The sequence below is a fragment of the Grammomys surdaster genome, unplaced genomic scaffold (genome assembly GCF_004785775.1).
Source record: "Grammomys surdaster isolate TR1022 unplaced genomic scaffold, NIH_TR_1.0 191, whole genome shotgun sequence".
NCBI lineage: Eukaryota > Metazoa > Chordata > Mammalia > Rodentia > Muridae > Grammomys > Grammomys surdaster.
In genome coordinates this window covers 2,520,312-2,539,982 of record NW_021604636.1, presented here as the reverse complement: position 1 = coordinate 2,539,982, position 19,671 = coordinate 2,520,312, and the positions used below count along the sequence as shown (strand labels likewise).

Genomic DNA, 19,671 nt, shown 5'->3' with positions numbered 1-19,671 from the left:
GTGTGTGGAGGGGTATGCACATGAGTGCAGGTGTCCATTGGGATTCCCTGTTACAGGCAGATTCAAACTCTGCCAGAACAGTCTACGCTCCAAGTTCTAAGTCAGATGTCCACCCTCCATCCCCTCTTCTTGTTTTTGTTTGTTTGTTTGTTTGTTTGTTTTTTAAACTGGGTACGTAACTCAGCATGAGTTTTAACTTAGTCTGCATCCACTCAATGAAACTGTGCAGGAATCACTATGTAGACGCGTGTTCGATGGTGTCATAAAACACATTCTGAAACTCAATTGAAAGGGAAAGGAAGCAAAGGACTGGATGTGTCCACCGTGTTTCTGAAGCTGCACCATCTGAGAGACAACTGTGCATGCTCAATCTTGCCATATGCCAAACACGCTCTTACAGCACAGTGTTTCCAAGAATAATATAAACCATTTTTCCAAGAACACTGCCTGCTGCCCAACAACTCCTTCCTACTTACAAGTGCAGAAGAAACAAACCAAACCAGACCTGTGTCCAGGTGGGCATAAATGGCCAACTGGATTCATGGGGAAATATCTAGTTACTTTCTTGGTGCTCGTGTATGTGACCATTTTCTTATGAATTACAAAAGATGTGCTTATCAGAAAGTTCAACATTGACTACCTTGTTTACAAATATTCCTGCCAAATGTTAAGCTTTCTTATAGTTATTTACATGAACTGGACTTCGGAAATAGGCCATGGCAATCAAATCTTGCTTTTGCCACATACTTGTTCATATTTGATGGGTTATTTAATCTGCCTTTGGCTCCATGTATTGGTCTGTAAAATGGGAACAGTAACCACAGTAGTGTCTGCTTTATTGACCTACTGTAAGAACTTCATTTTCCCTTCACTGTATCTGTGACAACAGCATTTAGTTGCCCTGTGCTGCTACAAGGGAAACCAGACTTCCTGTAGTGTTTATTCTTCAGAAGCTCACCTACAAGGGTTTATTAGTGACCTTTCTTTCCCCTCCTTGAATTGTAGTTTCTCCTTTAAGACATAGCAGTGGAAATACTGGAAATAACAGTGGCTGACTTTGGCAGCTCATTATGGACCTCACAATGCACTGTTTCTAGACATTACCTCAGTGTTCTTCACCATGATCCTAGGAGTTTGCACCAGTCTTTAGAGAAGCAACAGATGCTTAGAGAGACTAAATAACATGCCAAGAGTCAGCTAGTGAGGAGTCAAAATATTTCAGAGAAAGAGCTCATGTGCCTAAGTGCTGTCTGGGGCTGCCCATGGGTCATGGAGTTAAAAGTGACATCCTAAAATGTTTTTATATTTTTCTTCATTTTATGTACAAGAACATACGTATTTGATTGAGAAGCTATTTAAATACATTCCAAATTGTGAGGACGACAGTGTTTCTATCTCACACTGAATCACTGGGAACTGCTCACTAAAGTAAAATCCTATCTTTGCATCTTTTGGTCTAATTCACAAAGCAGTTCTGTTACAACCTTCTAAATATATACATGCTGAAGAGGTGGCTGGAGAGATGGCTCAGAGATCACTGCTGCTCTGGCAGAGGAATCACGTTCAGTCCTAGCATTTACATAGTGACTTACAACTGCAGGGAACTCCAGTTCCAGAGTAGCTGACATTCTGGCCTTAGTAAGCATCAGGCACTTACATGACAAACAGACACAACTGCAGGCAAAACACTCATACATGTAAGATAACTATTAATACGGTGATTTAGGCCCTAAATTCCACCTACTTTTTCTTAGTAGAAATAACACAGGGTTGGAGAGATGGTTTAGTCACTAGAGTCTAGACTACAACAAAAAAAATTACAAGAAATGCAATATGGACATAGTTTTCCTAATTTTTTTAAGTGCAAGCAAAATCTAAACTTAGTTTCCTACTGGATTGGATTGACTTTGCTCTTACCATTTGGGTCCCTAAGGAAAACACCCACATGGGTTTGCACAGTGATTAGCAATAGAAGAGGGTAGCCAAATGGACACAGAAACCTAGCCTGTCCCTCTGAGGAGGCAAGTTTAAGCCTTATTCAACCATTTCTCAGAACTTTCAAGGACTAGGAAAGAATAAAGGCAATGGGTGACTGATGAGAGTCATGGCTAACTAATATTATTGTAAATCCTTCTGTGTCCCAGATGACCTCACCAGTATTATCCCTTTCCATCCTTCAAGTCCAGCATAAAACAGCTATGGATAGTCTCATGTTATACATGAGGTCAGTGAAGCTTAGAAAGCTGCTAGGAACTGAAATCCACAAGGAAACAAGAAGTAGAGAGAACATGGACGCTCTGACTTCCAATCGCCTACTCCTCTCTCCATAAAACACTCAAATAACATGTGTTCATCGTTCCCAGATCTCAGAAGTATTTTATGTATCTGTCAACATGGAGATTAGAGGAAAAGCATTGGATTCATATTGTTTTTCAGTACTTTAGGAGACTAAGGCCATTTAGACAATTGGATAGGCTACTGAAATGTATTATAAAGATTTTTGTTCCCCAAGAGGCTGAGCTGTCATTTGACTGGAATGTTTTGGGAAGGCTGTGCCTAGAGGCAGGACTCTGGATTCATTAACCTCCCAGCCCTGCAACTCTGTCAGTCTCAATTCTCAACACGATTTCAATCAGCTATGGCTGCCTCTTATTGTGTTATGGTTGGCCAAGTGTGGCTCTTGTTTGAGCTCCTGCAATTGTCTGTACAGCCTGGGAGAGAAACAAATCTTCAGTGTATGTCTATTGCTGTGCATGAGGCAGTGTGCACGGCAGTACCTTACTTCATGAAGGTCGCAGCATAACATCTACCGCGAGTTATATGCTCTGAAGCATTGAAAAGTGCCATGTGCCAAATATAGATGCTTCTTATTATTTCTCTTTGCATATAAAAGAACACACAGCTGAGATGCTCTCAGGAGGCCTGGGAGTCAACTTATTCCAAAGGAATGACTGTGCTATTTTTTTTTTTTGGTGCATTTTCCCTCACATTATTTCTTAAGGCTTGAGGGAATTTAAATGTGACTTACTTGGCAATGACAAGTCTATGTCCCTTTGGCACCTCTCAAATGAGATCCTTTACACACTTTTCCATGCTCATTCTGACTCCTCAAAGAGAAACCCTATCACTTAAAGGGAACCTAGACTTTGAGAAGGAAGTTGCCACCTCTACCTTGAAAACAGGTACTTTAAAATATGCCATCACAGCATATTGAAATCACAGCACTTAAGTGAAGTGTTATCAATATGTGTTATTTTCTGGAAAAGAAAAATGTTTTCCCAAAGTACCTTAGGTTTCTGAACAAAGGACATGAAGCTCTGAAAAGCATATTATTCTTGCATCTCTGAGAAGAAATACCTGCTATCAACAATTCTTAGAAAGGAAGATTTAGTTTTGCTCAGTTTCAGAGAGCTCAGTCCATGGCTCCTCCATGGTCCCATTCTCTGGGTACATTAGGATTATAGGAGCATGGACCACAGGTATCATTTCACTTCATGGTTGTTGAAAAGAAGAGAAAAGAGAGCCAGCATTCAGATTTTTCTTTTCCCTTTCTGCTCTTGTTTAACTCATGGATGGAACCACCGACATTCAGAAATGGTCTTAATTTAACAGTTTGCCTGAAGAGAATTCTCTCAAGGACACTTACAGAGGAACGCCTCATTTCAATGTCATAGGTGGTTCTAAGTGTGTTCAAGCTGGCATTGTCACATTAAGTAATTCAGATAAGGTCTCCTGATAAATGGGTAGCATCACCAGGACAACAAACTGGATCTCTGGAGTCCTAGTCATTCTACATGTTCCCTGTGTCCATAGCATGATGGTAGTTTCAGTTATTTTTCTATGTCTGTATGCATTGTTTTTCATTTTCTGCAGTCAATGAAAGCCAGGCCACACACTGCTACGACTGGCCACTGAGTCTCCAAATCTTTATTATCTCTACGGTTATCACATCTTTTCAGTGAATTACAAAAGGGAATTCCCTCCCATCAAGAACACCAGGCTGGACAAGCAGGAGAGAATAAGTTCCATCTTGCTTCTCATTTTTAAATGACCATTTAAAGTTTTAAGAAAGCAATCCTTTATTTCATTTGGATTCATTCCTTCAGGCACATTCTCCATGAAGCTCCAGGGACCTCTGTCTTGAAAACAAGTAGTTCTGGGAAGAAATGAAAAGACCAACTGCTGGTGTTGAAAACGGGCTTCACTGTTGCAGCCGATGGCTTCCACAGACTAGTGGTTAGGAAGAAGAAACCTCCATCTCCATAACCAACCCTGCCTCATGCCGCAGCACACACCTCAACTCCAAAGCTCCTTCATGTAAACCTTCTTCTCAGCCGTCTACAACTGAACTGATGTGGATAATCTACATAAATATTAACCAGATGTACACCAACTTCAAACGGTTGAACTTCAGTTTACACTGGATTTTGTTAATATGATTTTTTCTTCAATTGAGAGTGGATTTTTTTTTTGTAAACTAAGTATATCAGCGTTATTCTTCAATAATTTATAATACTCTCAGCACTTATGGTGGTAACACATATTCAATTAGCATGTGGGCATTAGTTTTTGAAGTAAGTCCTATCACACACTTTTGAGGTAACAAGTACAGTACAAACATTTTGTTGGGTTCTTTTTGAGTGTGTGACATGGTCTAGCTATTAATCCCAAATGACCTTGAACTCATGACTCTATCAAGTCAGCAGCCTTCCACATTCTAAGTCATAGATTTCTGCCACCATGACTGGGTTAAATGTAACTTTTATACACTACTGGGGAAAAAAAAAACAAGTGTGAATCATTTTATTACAATGTTTGCTCCGCTGCTTTAGTCTGGAAATCCTGTGACGTATCTGGCCCTCTAAACACACTCGGCGTCTAGACCCAGTCAACTGTCAAAGGCATCGGAAGCATAGATTTGTTTAAATTCATGTCAACTTAAACACTGAGGTTCCCCACAGACAGTTTCATTCAGGCAACATTTTTTAAAGGAGAAACTGTCAGTCTTAGAAGATAATCGTACTACTCTCATCAGTGACCAGCAGAGTAAGATATTCCAAAGGTACCACTGAAGCACTTATGCCCTGAAGGTAACCAACAGTTCTCTAATTAGACTTCAGGTGTACTTAATAGGAGGAACTTCATGCCTAGCACTGTAAATTTAGCCAACAATCTGTGGCTGGTAATGCTAGGGAACCTGGAAGAGAACCTACTACTGCCATTTTCCTAAACCGGAATAAATTCAGTATCTAACTGCATTAAAAACACTTAGCCGAATCCACAGGTAAGTGCGTCTGTCTCCATCATCAAAGAAACCTCTTTTTTTTTTTTTTTTTTTTTCGAGACAGGGTTTCTCTGTGTAGTCCTGGCTGTCCTGGAACTCGCTCTGTAGACCAGGCTGGCCTCGAACTCAGAAATCCACCTGGCTCTGCCTCCAAAGTGCTGGGATTAAAGGTGTGCGCTACCACTGCCCGGCTTCAAAGAAACCTCTTTATACAGCAGATGGGGATCATTACAGAAAGCCACAACTGGTCAAAATGCAGACATCAACTGATTGTGGAATGCACCGCCTCAGTTAATACATTTAAAATTTGGGGACACAGAGTAAGAAGTGGGAAGGTTTTAAGATACAGGTGACTAAGACATCTATTTTCTGTCATCTCAAAAAAAAAAAAAACACAAAAGAGAAAGAAACATGTGGATGGGAGAAAAGTTGAGGGAGGGGAGAGGACAGTAGATAGAGCAAATATAATCAAAATATTTTGTATTCTCAAATAATTAATAAAAACATTATAAAAAAAATCAATTAAGATATCTCAAAGCTATACTACTGTTGTGTTTCTTTTTGGCATTACCACATGCATTGTTTGAAATGAAACGTGAACAGGAAACATCAAACTCACCGCATTAGCTAGAAAACACCTGAGAGTAGCCAGTGTGACCACACAGGTGCAGCCCAGGAAGGCTATGATTCTATAGTGACATGTGAAAGCATTTCAATAGAGTGGTATTTGAGTGCGCTAAAAATAGACAACCCTGAAATATCCTGCAGTTGAAGGACACGATACAGATAGGAAATAAACTTGTAAGTCATTGTAAAAATAGAGTTCTGGGATTCACTTCACCCACAAGATTTAATCATTAACCTCTCCAAGGTTGCTGTCTTTTTCTAAGAGTAGGATATGGAGAGGGGAGACTAGCTCCAATGAGGTAAACAGATACATGCAAAGTGAACTACTGTTCAGTTCCATCTCATTTTTCCAGTGTATTTCTATCAGCTGGTACAGTGAGAAACAGCTTCAGGAGACTAGAAAGATCCCTATCTTCCCTGGCACTCAGTAAAACTAGACTCTATTTACTAAATAGATACATTAACTCTACTATAAAATTCCAAGTTCAGCATCACAAAACTGAATTTTGTGCTAAAGCTTATGTAGAATAAAAACTAATCAATAGCCAAGACATTTCAGAAAGGGAAGGAGTGCCTTTCCCCCACCCCTCAGGATACAAGGGTGGCTATAAGGGTGGTACTCAAGAACGTGGAAATCGTCTCCTGCAGTATAAATTAAAATATACCTATCTTAATCAATGGAACAGATGAAAACTATTCCCCAAGAGGCACACATTTAGGGATCGCCACCCACGGCAGAGTTTAAATTACAGAGTTTCAAAAGTGGTTTTTCATCTAGAGATGAAGAAGAAAATGGATTGCAATCTTACACTGCAAACAGTCAGACCTTAACTTTAAGACAGAAACACTTAAAAATTGTCAGAATAAAATGTGATTGAATGCCTTTTCTGTCCTGAGAGTAGGGAAGGATTTCTTAAGGTTGATTTAAAGAAATACATAATCATGAAAGAATATATTTATATGCACAATTACTATAAGTTGAGCTCATTAAAACTTTGACACAAGAAGGTATAAACATGAAGAAAATAATGAGCTAGTACCCAAATACCAAAAAGAAATAGACAGACTATGGGAAATTTATATTGCCAGTAATTTTCTTTCCTGATTATGTTTCAGGTACTATAATTAAAGTCTTCCTGCAGTGCCAGAATCATGTGTTAGCCATGTGTGTTTCCTTGTCACCTAGCATAGTGCCTATGAGACTGAAAATGGTCAGTGTGGATGCTTTTCAGGTATAAATATCCCAGGATAATGCATATCCTCTGTTAGCTAAACTCCCTCTGTATGCCATCCACAGGGTGTTATGTACTTGCAGCTTAAGCACCTTTCTGTTTGTGTCTATACTGCTAGCTTCCATCCATCTACCCACCTTCTAGGCCTCTGTCAACTACGGAATAGTGTTCTTATAAATTATCTACTGTAACATAAAACAGTTATTCCATATTTCTGCATCCATGCCTCCTCTGTGTGGAATTGTTCCTACACTGCTTGAGGGTATGGGCACATTTCACTCAAGTGTTGAGTACATTTATATGAATCACTGAATTCATATTCATTAAGGATGTGGCACAACATCCTCTAAGTTTTCAGCCATCCATGCTTCAAAAGGGCAGAATATCAGGTAACTGCGAATGTTAATGTCATAGTCCTTTTTCTGCTACTGTAACAGAAATACCAAAGACTGGATTCTTTATAACAAGTAAAGTTAACTTTATTGGAAATTGCCCTAATAATCTAATATCTTGTATCCTGATTTTAAAAATAAAAAGTAATTTTAAAATGGAAATAAATTAAGTTAACCTAGTTCATTGTTCTGGAATAAGAGTTATAATGGAACATCTTCCTGGCATGCAGGAGGTGAGGACCTTGTGTTATTTCAGTGAACACATGAGAAAATAGACTGCTGTAGTTCGGCTTTCTATTGCTCTGATAAACAACATGAGCAAAAGCAACATGGGGAAGGAAAGAGTTCCTTACCTCTTACAGATTAGAATCCATTACCAAGAGACACCATGGCAGGAGCCCATAGTAGGAGCCCAAGGCAGGAACCTGGAGATAGGAACTGACGCAGAGACCAAAGACAGAAGAATGCTGCTTACTGGCTTGCTCTCAAGTTCAGGTTCAGTCATATTTCTTATATAACCCTCTTCCAGAGGTCCCAAGTTCAATTCCCAGCAACCACATAGTAGCTCACAACCATCTGTAATGGCATCCAGTGCCCTCTTCTGCTGTGTCTGAAGACAGCTATAGTGTATTCGTATACATAAAATAAATGATTATTTTTTTTCAAATGGGATCATCCTGCTACTAGACTGTGGTGTGTGTCTTCAGCACCAGCACCATCCCAGACAAGATACTTAGCTTCACTGAGTCTTACATGTCAATTGAATGACAGCATCTGTATCAAATCTCACCTCACAGAGTAAATAGTACACAAAAAAACACTCCACGAATTTTATTTCCTATCCTTCTCCCCTCCCTCTAAAAAGCATTATGCTCCACCAGACTGTGCAGTTTGTGTGTCTAGGAATGAACCACAACCTTCAACAATGAAGTGTTTTAACCAAGAGCTATTTGCCTTTCATTATATACATTGACCTGAGTAACACTCACTTAGTGGAAAGTAAACGAATGGCCCAACTTAAATCCCCCTCTACTTACTGTGTGTGATGCAGAAGTGTGGCTCAATAACTCACCCACTGACTTTCTTACAAATAACTTCAAATATAACAAATGATTTAAAATCATTTAGCTATAGTTCACACCACCACAGATTTAATAACTGCTATAACAATCCTAAGGCTAATGAGGACATTAGCAGTATTTATGATTTGCTGTTGGCTTATAAGTATTTATAATCCCCCCCCAACAGTCACTCAAGCTGTCGCTACACTGGAAATTCATCGATGAACATTTCCCATTCATGATGTGGGGATTTTTCTGATGAAGAGCTATCCAGAAGCTCAAAGGTTGACCTCTGTCCTGTCCAGCAGGGCATTAAACAGGGGTCCGGGGAGATCACCTGAAAGAGAAAGTGGGGAATAGGCCTGTCTATAGTCTGATCAGATCGTCATCTTTAGTTTCTCACACACATGTTATATACACAAAAAGGCAGGATGTGGGGAAGGGGATGACGCAGGAATGTGGGTGTTCAGGGGGAATACAGATTGTTCAGGGGGAGTACAGATATCTTCCATAACAGAGTGTCAGCTGGGTGAAGATTCAGGGGACAGATCATTATGACTCCACCTATGATTCACTTGTCCTTATCTAAGTTGGTACTATCCTCCAAGGTTGCCTATCTACAAGGTCTATGTATTCAGTCTGGCAATTTTCCACCAAAGCTGTTTGTTTACAATAACTCCTAGCTATCTGTTTCAGTGTTTTTCTACAGAGACCCAAGACTTGGTGCTAGCAGGCATGTATGTCAGGCTTATGGCTGATTTTAGGTCTTCAGTGTATAAGCAGGACTGCTCCTGACAAACCTCTTATATTCTGTAATGCAAGCTCATGGCTTACCTCAGCTGGGCCCAGACTGTCTCCTCTTTGTTCTTAACCCATAACACTTCTTGGGAAGTTTTCAAAGAAATCATAGTGTTAACAAACTTGGCAAGGGAAATATGATGGTCAGTTAAAATGGAATTTCAGATAATTGTAAAATGTATGTCCCCAATACTGTACCTACTTGTGTTGAGGAATATTTATCATATATGTAAATTTACCTGGACATCTTTTACTGACTCCAAAAAGACTGGAGGTGGCACTGGGGTCCTCATACTTCTAAGCCTAAAGACAAGATAGGATAGAAGTATAGGGAAAGGCAACGAAGACGACAATGTTACTGGGTTAGGTTTACCTTTAGCTGATTGGGATCTAGATAACAGTGTCTGGGGTGTTCTCATGTTGGATATAGAAAACAGTAGAGGACTTTGGGGGACAACAACACTTGAACTTGAGCAGACTGAACATGAATATGGTTAAAGTCATTCAATCTCATGTCTAAAATGGTGTGTTTTACCTACTACCACACTAACAGCCCAGCTCAGTGCAGTGTTGGGTGAGCCTCTGGGAGCCCATTGAAATGGGCTCGGCTGGCTCAGGCCAAGAGGCCAGACGTAGCAGTCACTTCTGCCTTCCCCTGTACCTCATCCTTCCCTCAAGACCACTAAGAGATTTCTTTCTCAGAGCAGTACCTGAAAGGATAGTGCCAGCAACAAAATATTCTAACCCTTGACACATCTCAGAACCAGCACAATGTCACCTCTGTCTTTTCAATAGGCACAAAACCAGATGCTTCTACAGACAGGAAAATAGGTCCGGCCTCTGTACAGAGAAGGCCTGCCAAGTCACAGGGCAACTGTGTGTGTGAATGGCAGGGAAATAATCTGAACTATCACTGATCCACCACCATGGAAGAAAAAAAAGAATAAATTAGGGAGTTATTTTGCAAATTATGAAATTTTTTTGGAAATGTAACATATATTTCCCTCCAAAAAAAAAACCAATTTGTTCAACTTCAAAAATGGTTTTTTTTAAGCCCATGATGCCTCAAAACCAAAATTCTATGTAAAGTATCAGAATTTTCTACAATTTTTCTCAGAAAAAAAAAACCTGTCTGAAACGTTGAGAGAACATATGGTAGCATTTTTTTGTCTTGTGATAAGTAAAGTACATCTGTTCAGATGAGGAACCAGAATTTTAGGGCTGGAAATTTGCAAGAAAGTGGGTTAGAACTCTGGAGAGCCTGCAACCCAGCCCTATTTACCTCCTCCACCATGTGTGAAGCTCAGCCATAAGAGCGAGCAAACTGGGAATGTGAAATCCTGAGATGTGTTCGGCTGAGTGGGATTTGTAACACGGCAATCTTACATGCTTGTGGTCCCCAGTAAGTCAAATGACATCAAAGAAATCCTATGCAAAATGTAAACCACCAAATAAAAATGAGAATTCTAAATAATTTCAAAGACATCATTTTGGGCAAGGACCTTCACTGTAACCTTCAGCTGCAAATCTCCTTTATTTTAGAAAATGGAATAGCAAAAGGAATGGTTGTGAATCTCTGCTCTTTCACAGTTGGTCTCTCTTGGTAGTGAGAAGCATGGGAAATTGTCATTAGGCACAAGTATCATCAGAGCCTTGGGTTTTAGAATCGTCAGTTCTGGTCTTTGGAAAGTGACTCGTCTCATTGCAAGAAATCTGATTAAGCTGCAGGGTAGATTCTGTTGTCGATGCCAGCCTTTACAGCACCTGTAGGTGATATGTGAGTGAGGGCCATTCCCCCACACAATAAACAAGTGTAATTCTTGCTCATTAAGTGTGGAAAATAAGTGCATTTGGAAGGAAATTCTGTGTGTCAAACACATTTAAAATTCATTAAATCCTTAAAATCCCCATGAGCTAAGCCTATTGATTCATTTTTCAGGAAAAGGGAAGATAATTTTTTACAAGTTCCCATCATTTTAAGAGTAGATAGACTTGAGACTTGACACAAGGCAGTTCGTTATACCACAGCAAGAAAAAAGGAACATGGCTAACAAATATGGCAGAACTTTTAGGTATTAAAAACGCTCTCTTCCAGAACCTTGGCTAGATCAAAGTCAAGTTGCCTCAGAGTATTAGTGTGTGACTGTTCGACAAACACATACTCAAAACTTTAGACATACTCAAAACTTTAGACATCCATCCAATGGACTGACCAAATATTAACAGTGGTTTTCCAGAGAGAAACTGAGATGCTAGAGATAAAAATCTCACTTACGTCCAAGTTATAATTTTAAAATACTGTTGTAAGCAGCCCATCAAGGTAAAATGCCCAGCTATTCCAATATTAAATAATCTGTAGTTAGTTTTGGGTCATTCTTGTTATTACCTTGAGGAAACAAGGGAAAAACAACTTGCCATAAGACTTCTCAGTTAAGAAGAGAGGGTGACAAAATCCTAAAGCAGTAAAGGCAAGACAACTTTTCAAAACCCCTGCCTCAGAGACTCAGTGACTCAGAGACAGCCAACATCTACATCTCATGCAACCTATAAAACACTAAAACAACTCCTGTGTGTATTAGAATCTGAGGTAGAAGAAGCCTTTGTTTTCAAACAACAGTTTCTAAAATACAGTGTAGCAACACAATTGACAGCTCCCTGAGCTCAAACTTGCTTTGCTTGTCTAGTTTCAGTAGGCAACCAACCACCAGCAAGCATGTGAATAGATCTTATTTCTGCATGCTTAGCCATAATATACAGACCATTGATATTTTATACTCTCTGTAACTGATACTATGAAACACATCCTGTTCCACAACTTTTCTTTTTTCACCTTTTTTTTTTCTGTATCTGTGCCATACCTCAGTGTAGCATAATGATAAGGTTGCATAAAAGATTGTCACATCTTGTGAACATCTCTACAAGTTACTAATTTTGAAGATACAGGCAAAGGACCTCTGATTTGCCAGTGCACTTCCTAGTAACACCAAGTACATTGCCCATTGCTGTTCCTTGTTTTCAAAGCTTGATTTTGGTTCAGCTGAGATGGTACACTCTGTGTATTTCCTACTTACTCTCTACTATTTCTGATTAACATATGTAATGCAGATATGCAAATGCAAAGCATATATAAATATGCAAAAACATATATTGTATATTTACTAGTCTTTTAGATTTCCTTGTGCTGTTAACAAATTAACCCTTTTACATATTTAATTCATGGGGCTTATTTGCCTTCATGATACTCACATCTCACTTAAGGGTTTGAAATTCATCATATGTTTTATGACAGCATCTTAATAGTTTTAAACACGTTTCACATACTGTAGTCTGAAAGCCTGAATCACATTCTAAGTTTTAAAACATTATTTTAAAAGCCTTCAGTCTGACACAAACACATTGGTGATGTAGTTTGAAAAAGACATCATGTTTTTCCTCAAATAGGTAAATGTACAAATAGTAGTTTTCGAGAACTTGCTCTTTGCTGGTTTATAATGATATAATGAAGATATATCTGCAGAATGTTCTCACTCCATGTTTGAAACAAGGAAACAGCAGGATCTGGAACCAGGCTAAGTACTTTATGTGGTGGCATCCAATTATCAGAACTCAACTATTCGATGGGAATTCTGATAACCCGAAAAAACAAAAAAGCACTGCTGGTACATGCATGCTGGTGACTGATAGAACATGTTCATCAGGGCTGGGGGCATGGGGGAATGTTTCAGCAGTTAAGAGCACTGGCTGTTCTTTCAGATGACTCAGATTCCATTTCCAGTAACTATCTACCAGCTCAGACTGCCTGTAACACCAGTTCCGGGGGATGCCGTGGTTTACTTTGGACTTCACAGGATCTAAACACACAGGGGGTGCAGGCATACATGCAGGCAAAACTTCAATCCTCATAAAAAACAGACATTTACATGTTCTTCAGGTCAGGTATTCAAATACACTAGTTAATACAGGCTACACTGGAAATGACAGACTCCAAATATATAACTTGCTTTTATTAAACGGAAAAAGGTTCACATGTGTCAAAATGACAGATACTCCAGTAGCTTTAGTAAGAGTTCAAACAGTGTCAGGTACTTGAGTTGTTTTTTTGAATAAAAGAGAAATTAAATTCTTAAGGAGTTCAGGACACTAACATGTCCTAAACCTCTGGAGCACTTAAGTCAACACATCAAGTTCTGTTTCTCTCAACCATTTTGGCTTTCAGAAAAATATATATTATTTAGATGACTAGCATCTGAGCTACATAAATGACTAATTTAGCATTTTCTTTAACTAAAATCAGGATTTTGCAAATGTCTAACTTCAAAGTTTTGAATGTGGACATAAACTAACCCTATTCCTCCCTATACCAAAAGTGAAATAACTATCACCATGTATCAACATTTTCACAGGAATATTTTAAGGTCTCTGGCATTAGAAAATATGCAATATCTGTGTAACAACATCATAACTATATACAGAAAATATCTTAAAGTCTTCTTGTGCAATTTTACTCCTAAAAGGTTAAAGTGTTCTATTTAAAAATACTTAACTGTTTCCTACAGATGTGATACTCACTTGTAATTAAAGAATATATAAAAAAAGTCTCATTGTGATTCCTCAATAAAAATAACTGAGCAATATTTATTTGATTTACTAATAGTCCACATCTTTCAGCAACAAAGGCTGTACTATAATTTATCTTTCTAATTATAGCCTAATGCTGAGGCAGTAAATGTTAGTCTGTGCTTGCCTGTTTCTGTGTCATAAAATATGTCTATAAATCTCAATTTACACCTTTGTTTCATGGTGCACAGTATGTCCACTAAAAAAAAAGTAAGCAGTGATTATTCATCATTGGAAAAAACCAAGTCATTTATACCTTGTTTAACATTTCTAAAGCAGCAGTATTTAGCTGTAACAAAAAGGCCAAAAATTATTATAAATTATAAATTCTACTTCTTTTTCTTTTGGCATTAAATCCATAATACAAATGTTTATTCTTGAACAGATATATATTAATGTACATCTGAATATATATTTGTCAATATTTCTTATAGGCAGAAAGCTGGTCGGTGAAGTGTTGTCACAGCAGGGTAATATTAGGGACAGTCCTGGGCGTCAATGGACATGGACTGGCTGAGGCCTGACTTCCCATTCACAGATATTGTATTGGATGGAACAGTAACCTAAGGGAAAGAAACACATTTTGTTCCCATCAGTTTTTATAAAATAGGACAGCTGTCTATCTTGAACAATTATCACATTATAACTTCTGCTTAACTGTAAATGTTAGCATTCAGTATTTATCACTCAATGGTTTACAAATTATTAAGAATAAATGTTCACTCTATCATGGAATGGAAATTGAGAGTTGTTATTGCCACAACAAACAAGTTAAATAACCCATCAACACATCTTAATCTTTATAAAATTACCAAGCCAACAGAAAAGACAAGAGCACAGGCAGACTGCAGACCAAGCTGTTCAGTGCAGTTTTAGCTGGATGAATCCTGCCTTCTCGAAGGGACTTTGAAAAAGTTACAGTGAATTTTGCAAAATTTTACACTTTGGTTCTAATGTCAGACAGTAGTTGGAAATCCTCCACTTAGCGACTCCCTCTATATTCAAAACATAAGCATCAACCACCAAAACTGGATCTTTCAGAATTCTTTCATGGCAAGGGCTATAGCCAATTTTCAAGCCTGGAACAATTCAATGACAGAGGGCTTTACAGGAAGTTTCAATCAATAATCACTCAGCCTTCAAAAACCACTGGCTGAGGGTTCCATTTGCAAACCACTGGAGGAAAAAAAAAATCACTTAAGACAGCTAAGCAGGATGGCATAGACCTGTCATCCCAGCACATAGGACAATGGGGCAGGAGAATTCCAGGCTAGTATGGGACACTACCCCCAAAGACTGAAACCAACAGCCTTAGAAGCATGTAAAGGAGACAAAAACATATGTATCACAAGTAGTACGTACATACATACATACATACATACATACATACATACATTACATATGTGTGTGCCAAACATAAAATACAATAAAAATATTTAAAAAAAAAAACAATCTCTCGATTGCAGTTTGAGCACAAAGATTTATAAAGTTATCAGATTCCGTGGAGCTGGTGTTATAAGCCTTTATAAGCTGCTAGGCAGGGGAACTGGGAATTGAACTCTAATCCTCTGAAAGAGCAGTAAGTGCTCTTCCACAGGATCCCCTTATAATTTTTTATAAGAAACAAATGGACAGGCACTGGTGGTGAACACCTTTAACCCCTGTAGGACTGTGGAAGGAGTATGGTTTCTGTTAGAGCACCAGCTAGAAATCACCGGGGACCTCAGATGATTCCTAAGTGATGGCATACTTTTCACCATGCTCCCAGACTCCAGGCTCCGGAAAGGAGGCCAAAGATCTTCATACAGTGGGTTCCTCTGGTCATGTAGGACAACACCCCTACTAGCCTCTCCACTAGTAGAGGGTGTGACTACAGGCCACAGAACCTCAAGACAGATCTCCATATTAATGAGGTACCTAAAGGCCAGAGGGCATAGCCAATAAACAATCCTTCCCAGACCCTCCTCCTTACAAAAGGTATTTAATCTCAGGCCTGTCCTGAAAAAACAGGGGGGTGGGGAGGAGCTGCCATGACAATAAAGATCTTAAGATCATAGCCTATTTCTCTTTTTTGGGATCCACCTTGGGGAACAGTGGAGAAGGTTTTCAACTACCGAGCTGCAGTCTAATCTCCAGCTGATGACCTCTCATCCATGGAGGCCCAGCAACCCAAGCAAGCAAGCCAAGCCAGCTGTGACCTAGCCAAGTTAAGTCACCACGACCAAGATTCTCATCCCTGCAGGACGCAGCCAGAGTTCACCCTTCCCTTCTTCTCCTCTACTGCTGGCTACCAGCCCATATGCCCCCACTTTGGTCTCAGCTTTTGGGGGCTCCCCAGTGGAGCCTGAGAGCTCAAGGACCTGAGAACCTCCAGTTCCTGGCCACCTTTTGGCTTGGGGACCCCTAACCCAAGAGTTCTGGCTCCACACGGGGCCTCAGACTGTGCTTGTCTACCCTAAGTGAGTCCTGCTGTTTTGCATAGCCTGAGGACCTCCCAGTGCCAGCGGAGTGAACACAGTCAAATTCCTGCACCTCTGCCTCTTTGAGCTGCAGCCCTAGTCCCTTGAGGGGACAGATGCGGGGCCCACAATTCAACCCAACAATGGATCCACACATACCACAGCCCAACAAATCCCTACACTTGGAGGCAGAGGCAGGTAGTTCTCTAAGAGTTCGAGGCCAACCTGGTCTACAGACTGAGTTCCAAGAAATCCAAGGCTACACAGAGAAACCCTGTCTCGAAACACAAGAAAAAGGAGAAACAAACAACTGTACAGGCGTATTCACAAAACTAAAGTGATGGCTATGGATATTCACAAGTAAATTTGCTCACTGTATCACCATAAACAGAACCCAGGTAAATCCTCTCCAATACACATCAAATGTCATGCTGCCATTCATGTAGTCAAAGGACTTAATGTTAGAATATATAAAGAACTTCAAAAAAAAAAACATAATAAAAACAAAACTGGCAACCAATAAAAGCACCAATGATCTGGACAGCTCTTAAAAGAAAAAAATGCAAATGACCTATGACTATGAAGAACGTGCAACATCTCTAGCCATAGCCATCAGAGCAACTAAAATTACTTTGAGAATCCATCTTACCTGAGTCAAAATGACTATCATCCCCACCCCATCCCCCCCAAAAATGTCAACAAATGACAGTAAAGATGGAGGTGGGGGAAGAGAACGTTTATCCACTACGGGTGGAAGTATAAACTAGCAAAGCCACTGTGGAATTGGCATGCAGGCATCACCAAAAACTAAAATTAAAGAAACATAGGACCCAGGAATACTATACCACTCCTGGCCATATTCTCAGATGAATCCCTCCGTACCCTACTTCAGAGATATACTTCATGGATCTTTGTACAACCCTGGCATATCACTATGCTTTTCATTCCAGCAAGAAAATGAATCAGGCTCAATGGAGGAAGAGATAATAAAAATGTGGTAATATACACAAAGACATTTTACTCAGCAATAAAAAAAAAAGAATTACAAAACTCACAGGCAAAGAGTTAGAACTGGAAAATACCATATTAAGCAAAGTTAAGAAAGGCCCAAAGAAAAACAGACACCATCTGCTCTCTCACATATGTGATCCCAGCTTCTCATTGCTAGCTATGCATACCCAGGTGGACTGGCTAGTTTTCTGGCAACTTGACATAAGTTAATGTCATTTGTGAAGGAGGAATTTGAGTTGAGAAAAATGTATCCATCAGATTGGCTAGACAAAGTCTGTAAGGCATATTCTTGATTAATGACTGATACAGACTGATACACCCAGTGTGGGTGGTGTTCCACATTGTATAGGAAAGCATACTAAGCCTTGGGAAGAAAGTCAGTAAGCAACGGTCCTCCGTGGTCTCTGTTTCAGCGCCTGCCTTGAGCTTCTTCCTGTCTTGGCTTCCTCTAATGATGGACTGACTAGAACTTGTAAAAACCAAATAAACCCTTCCCTTCCCATGCTGCTTTTGGTCATGGATTTAAATAGCAACAGAAATGTGAGTAGAACACAAGGTGAGACAAATATCGATAAAGGACAGGAAACTAGAAAGGGACCATGGAGCTGGGGAAAACATAATTTAAGGGAGGGGAGTGGGAATTGAGAACCAAGTGGTGAAAGAAGGTTGTAAAGGGAGCAGAATGCTACAGTGGAAAGAGCAAAGAGGCAGATGGAGGAGTCACGGGAGAGGCAACGAAAATACATTGTGTAGAAAAACCCGCGCAGAAACCTAGTATTTTGGAAGCTAATGTAAAAATAAAAGGGCAAATACAGTATCACCTTAAACAGCATAGATTGACCCATGATGGGAAGCTTCATAGAGATGTAAGTGTACAAATTTCTAGCCGTTTCCACAGTATAAACTAGATTTGTTAATACACTAATAAAATATTGTAGAAGACTGCATAGCAATATGTCAGATGCAATTGCTGACAAGGTGTGATGGCACCTACCTATAAGAGTCCTAGCACTTTGAGAAGCTGGGCAGAGGGACTGTGAAAGCAAGATTAGCCTCAGCTATAGTAGGCAGATCACATTCTGTCTCAAATAGGACAAAACAAACAAACAAAAACTCCCACTAACTAAAGAGACGTTACCTTAAAAGAGAAAGTATTTCTTTAATATTTACATATATATATATATATATATATATATATATATATATATATATGAGAAGATATCTTTAGAATCTTTGATGAATCTATAAATTCTGAGATCAGAGCTCCTGTCTATTGGATCCCACTTTGTACCAAAGCTTTTTTTTTCTTCTTTCTTTTTGATGCCTGTCAAAGTTGAGTGCTACAGAATATTTCTTCTTTTTCTCTTTCTTTCTTTTTTTTTTTTTTTGGTTTTTCAAGACAGGGTTTCTCTGTGTAGCCCTGGCTGTCCTGGAACTCACTCTGTAGAGCAGGCTAGCCTTGAACTCTCGAACTCAGAAATCCGCCTGCCTCTGCCTCCCAAGTGCTGGGATTAAAGGCGTGCGCCACCACCGCCCGGCTACAGAATATTTCTTAAGTGAGATACGAATTTAAGAAACATTCAGAGATTAAAAGTATTACTTGACTTGTTTGAACTATACACATAATGCACACAATTCACCAACAACAGAATTATTTTTAAATAGGATCTATTTTGTTTTATGTGCAGTCCTTATGTCCACAAAGGCAAGAGGAGAGTGTCTGACACACTGAAACTAGAGTTACAAGCAGTTGTGAGTGGCCACATGGGCACTGGGAATTCAACCTGAGTCCTCTGCAAGAACAGACAGTACTCTCATAACCCGAGCCATCTCTCTAGACCCCCCCAAAAGTTACTTTTTTAAAACTAATATTTAAGAACGTACTGATGTGCGTCTTGATCATCTACAATGGAAATTTAAAGAATTTTCATGAGTAGACACAAAATTTGAACTGTGTCTATGAAACACCAGTTAATTTTACAAAACTTTTATTTAGAGAGAACTGTCAACATATGATCCTTTGTTTAAAATCAAACCAAAAAAATAAGAATAAAAAGCAGGCTAATTAAATAATACAAGCCAGGAGTCTGGAAGGCACACATGGCTTTTTGTTCTTTCCATACTACCGTTTAGTCAGATAAACTTTACATTCTAAGACAATCTACAATATGAAGCATAAGATATAAATTT

The 19,671-nt window shown here is 39.2% G+C and overlaps 1 protein-coding gene across 2 annotated transcripts in view; it reads right to left on the bottom strand.

Moving 5' to 3' along the window:
• Positions 1–13,382: 13,382 nt before the first annotated feature.
• Positions 13,383–19,671, bottom strand: part of Cobll1 (cordon-bleu WH2 repeat protein like 1) — a 151,487-nt gene continuing 145,198 nt past the window's right edge. For both annotated transcript variants that reach the window (XM_028769246.1, XM_028769247.1), the window contains exon 13: positions 13,383–14,574. In XM_028769246.1, coding sequence (XP_028625079.1) covers positions 14,488–14,574 — 87 coding nt within the window. In that variant the 3' untranslated portion in view covers positions 13,383–14,487. The remainder of the gene's footprint in view (positions 14,575–19,671) is intronic.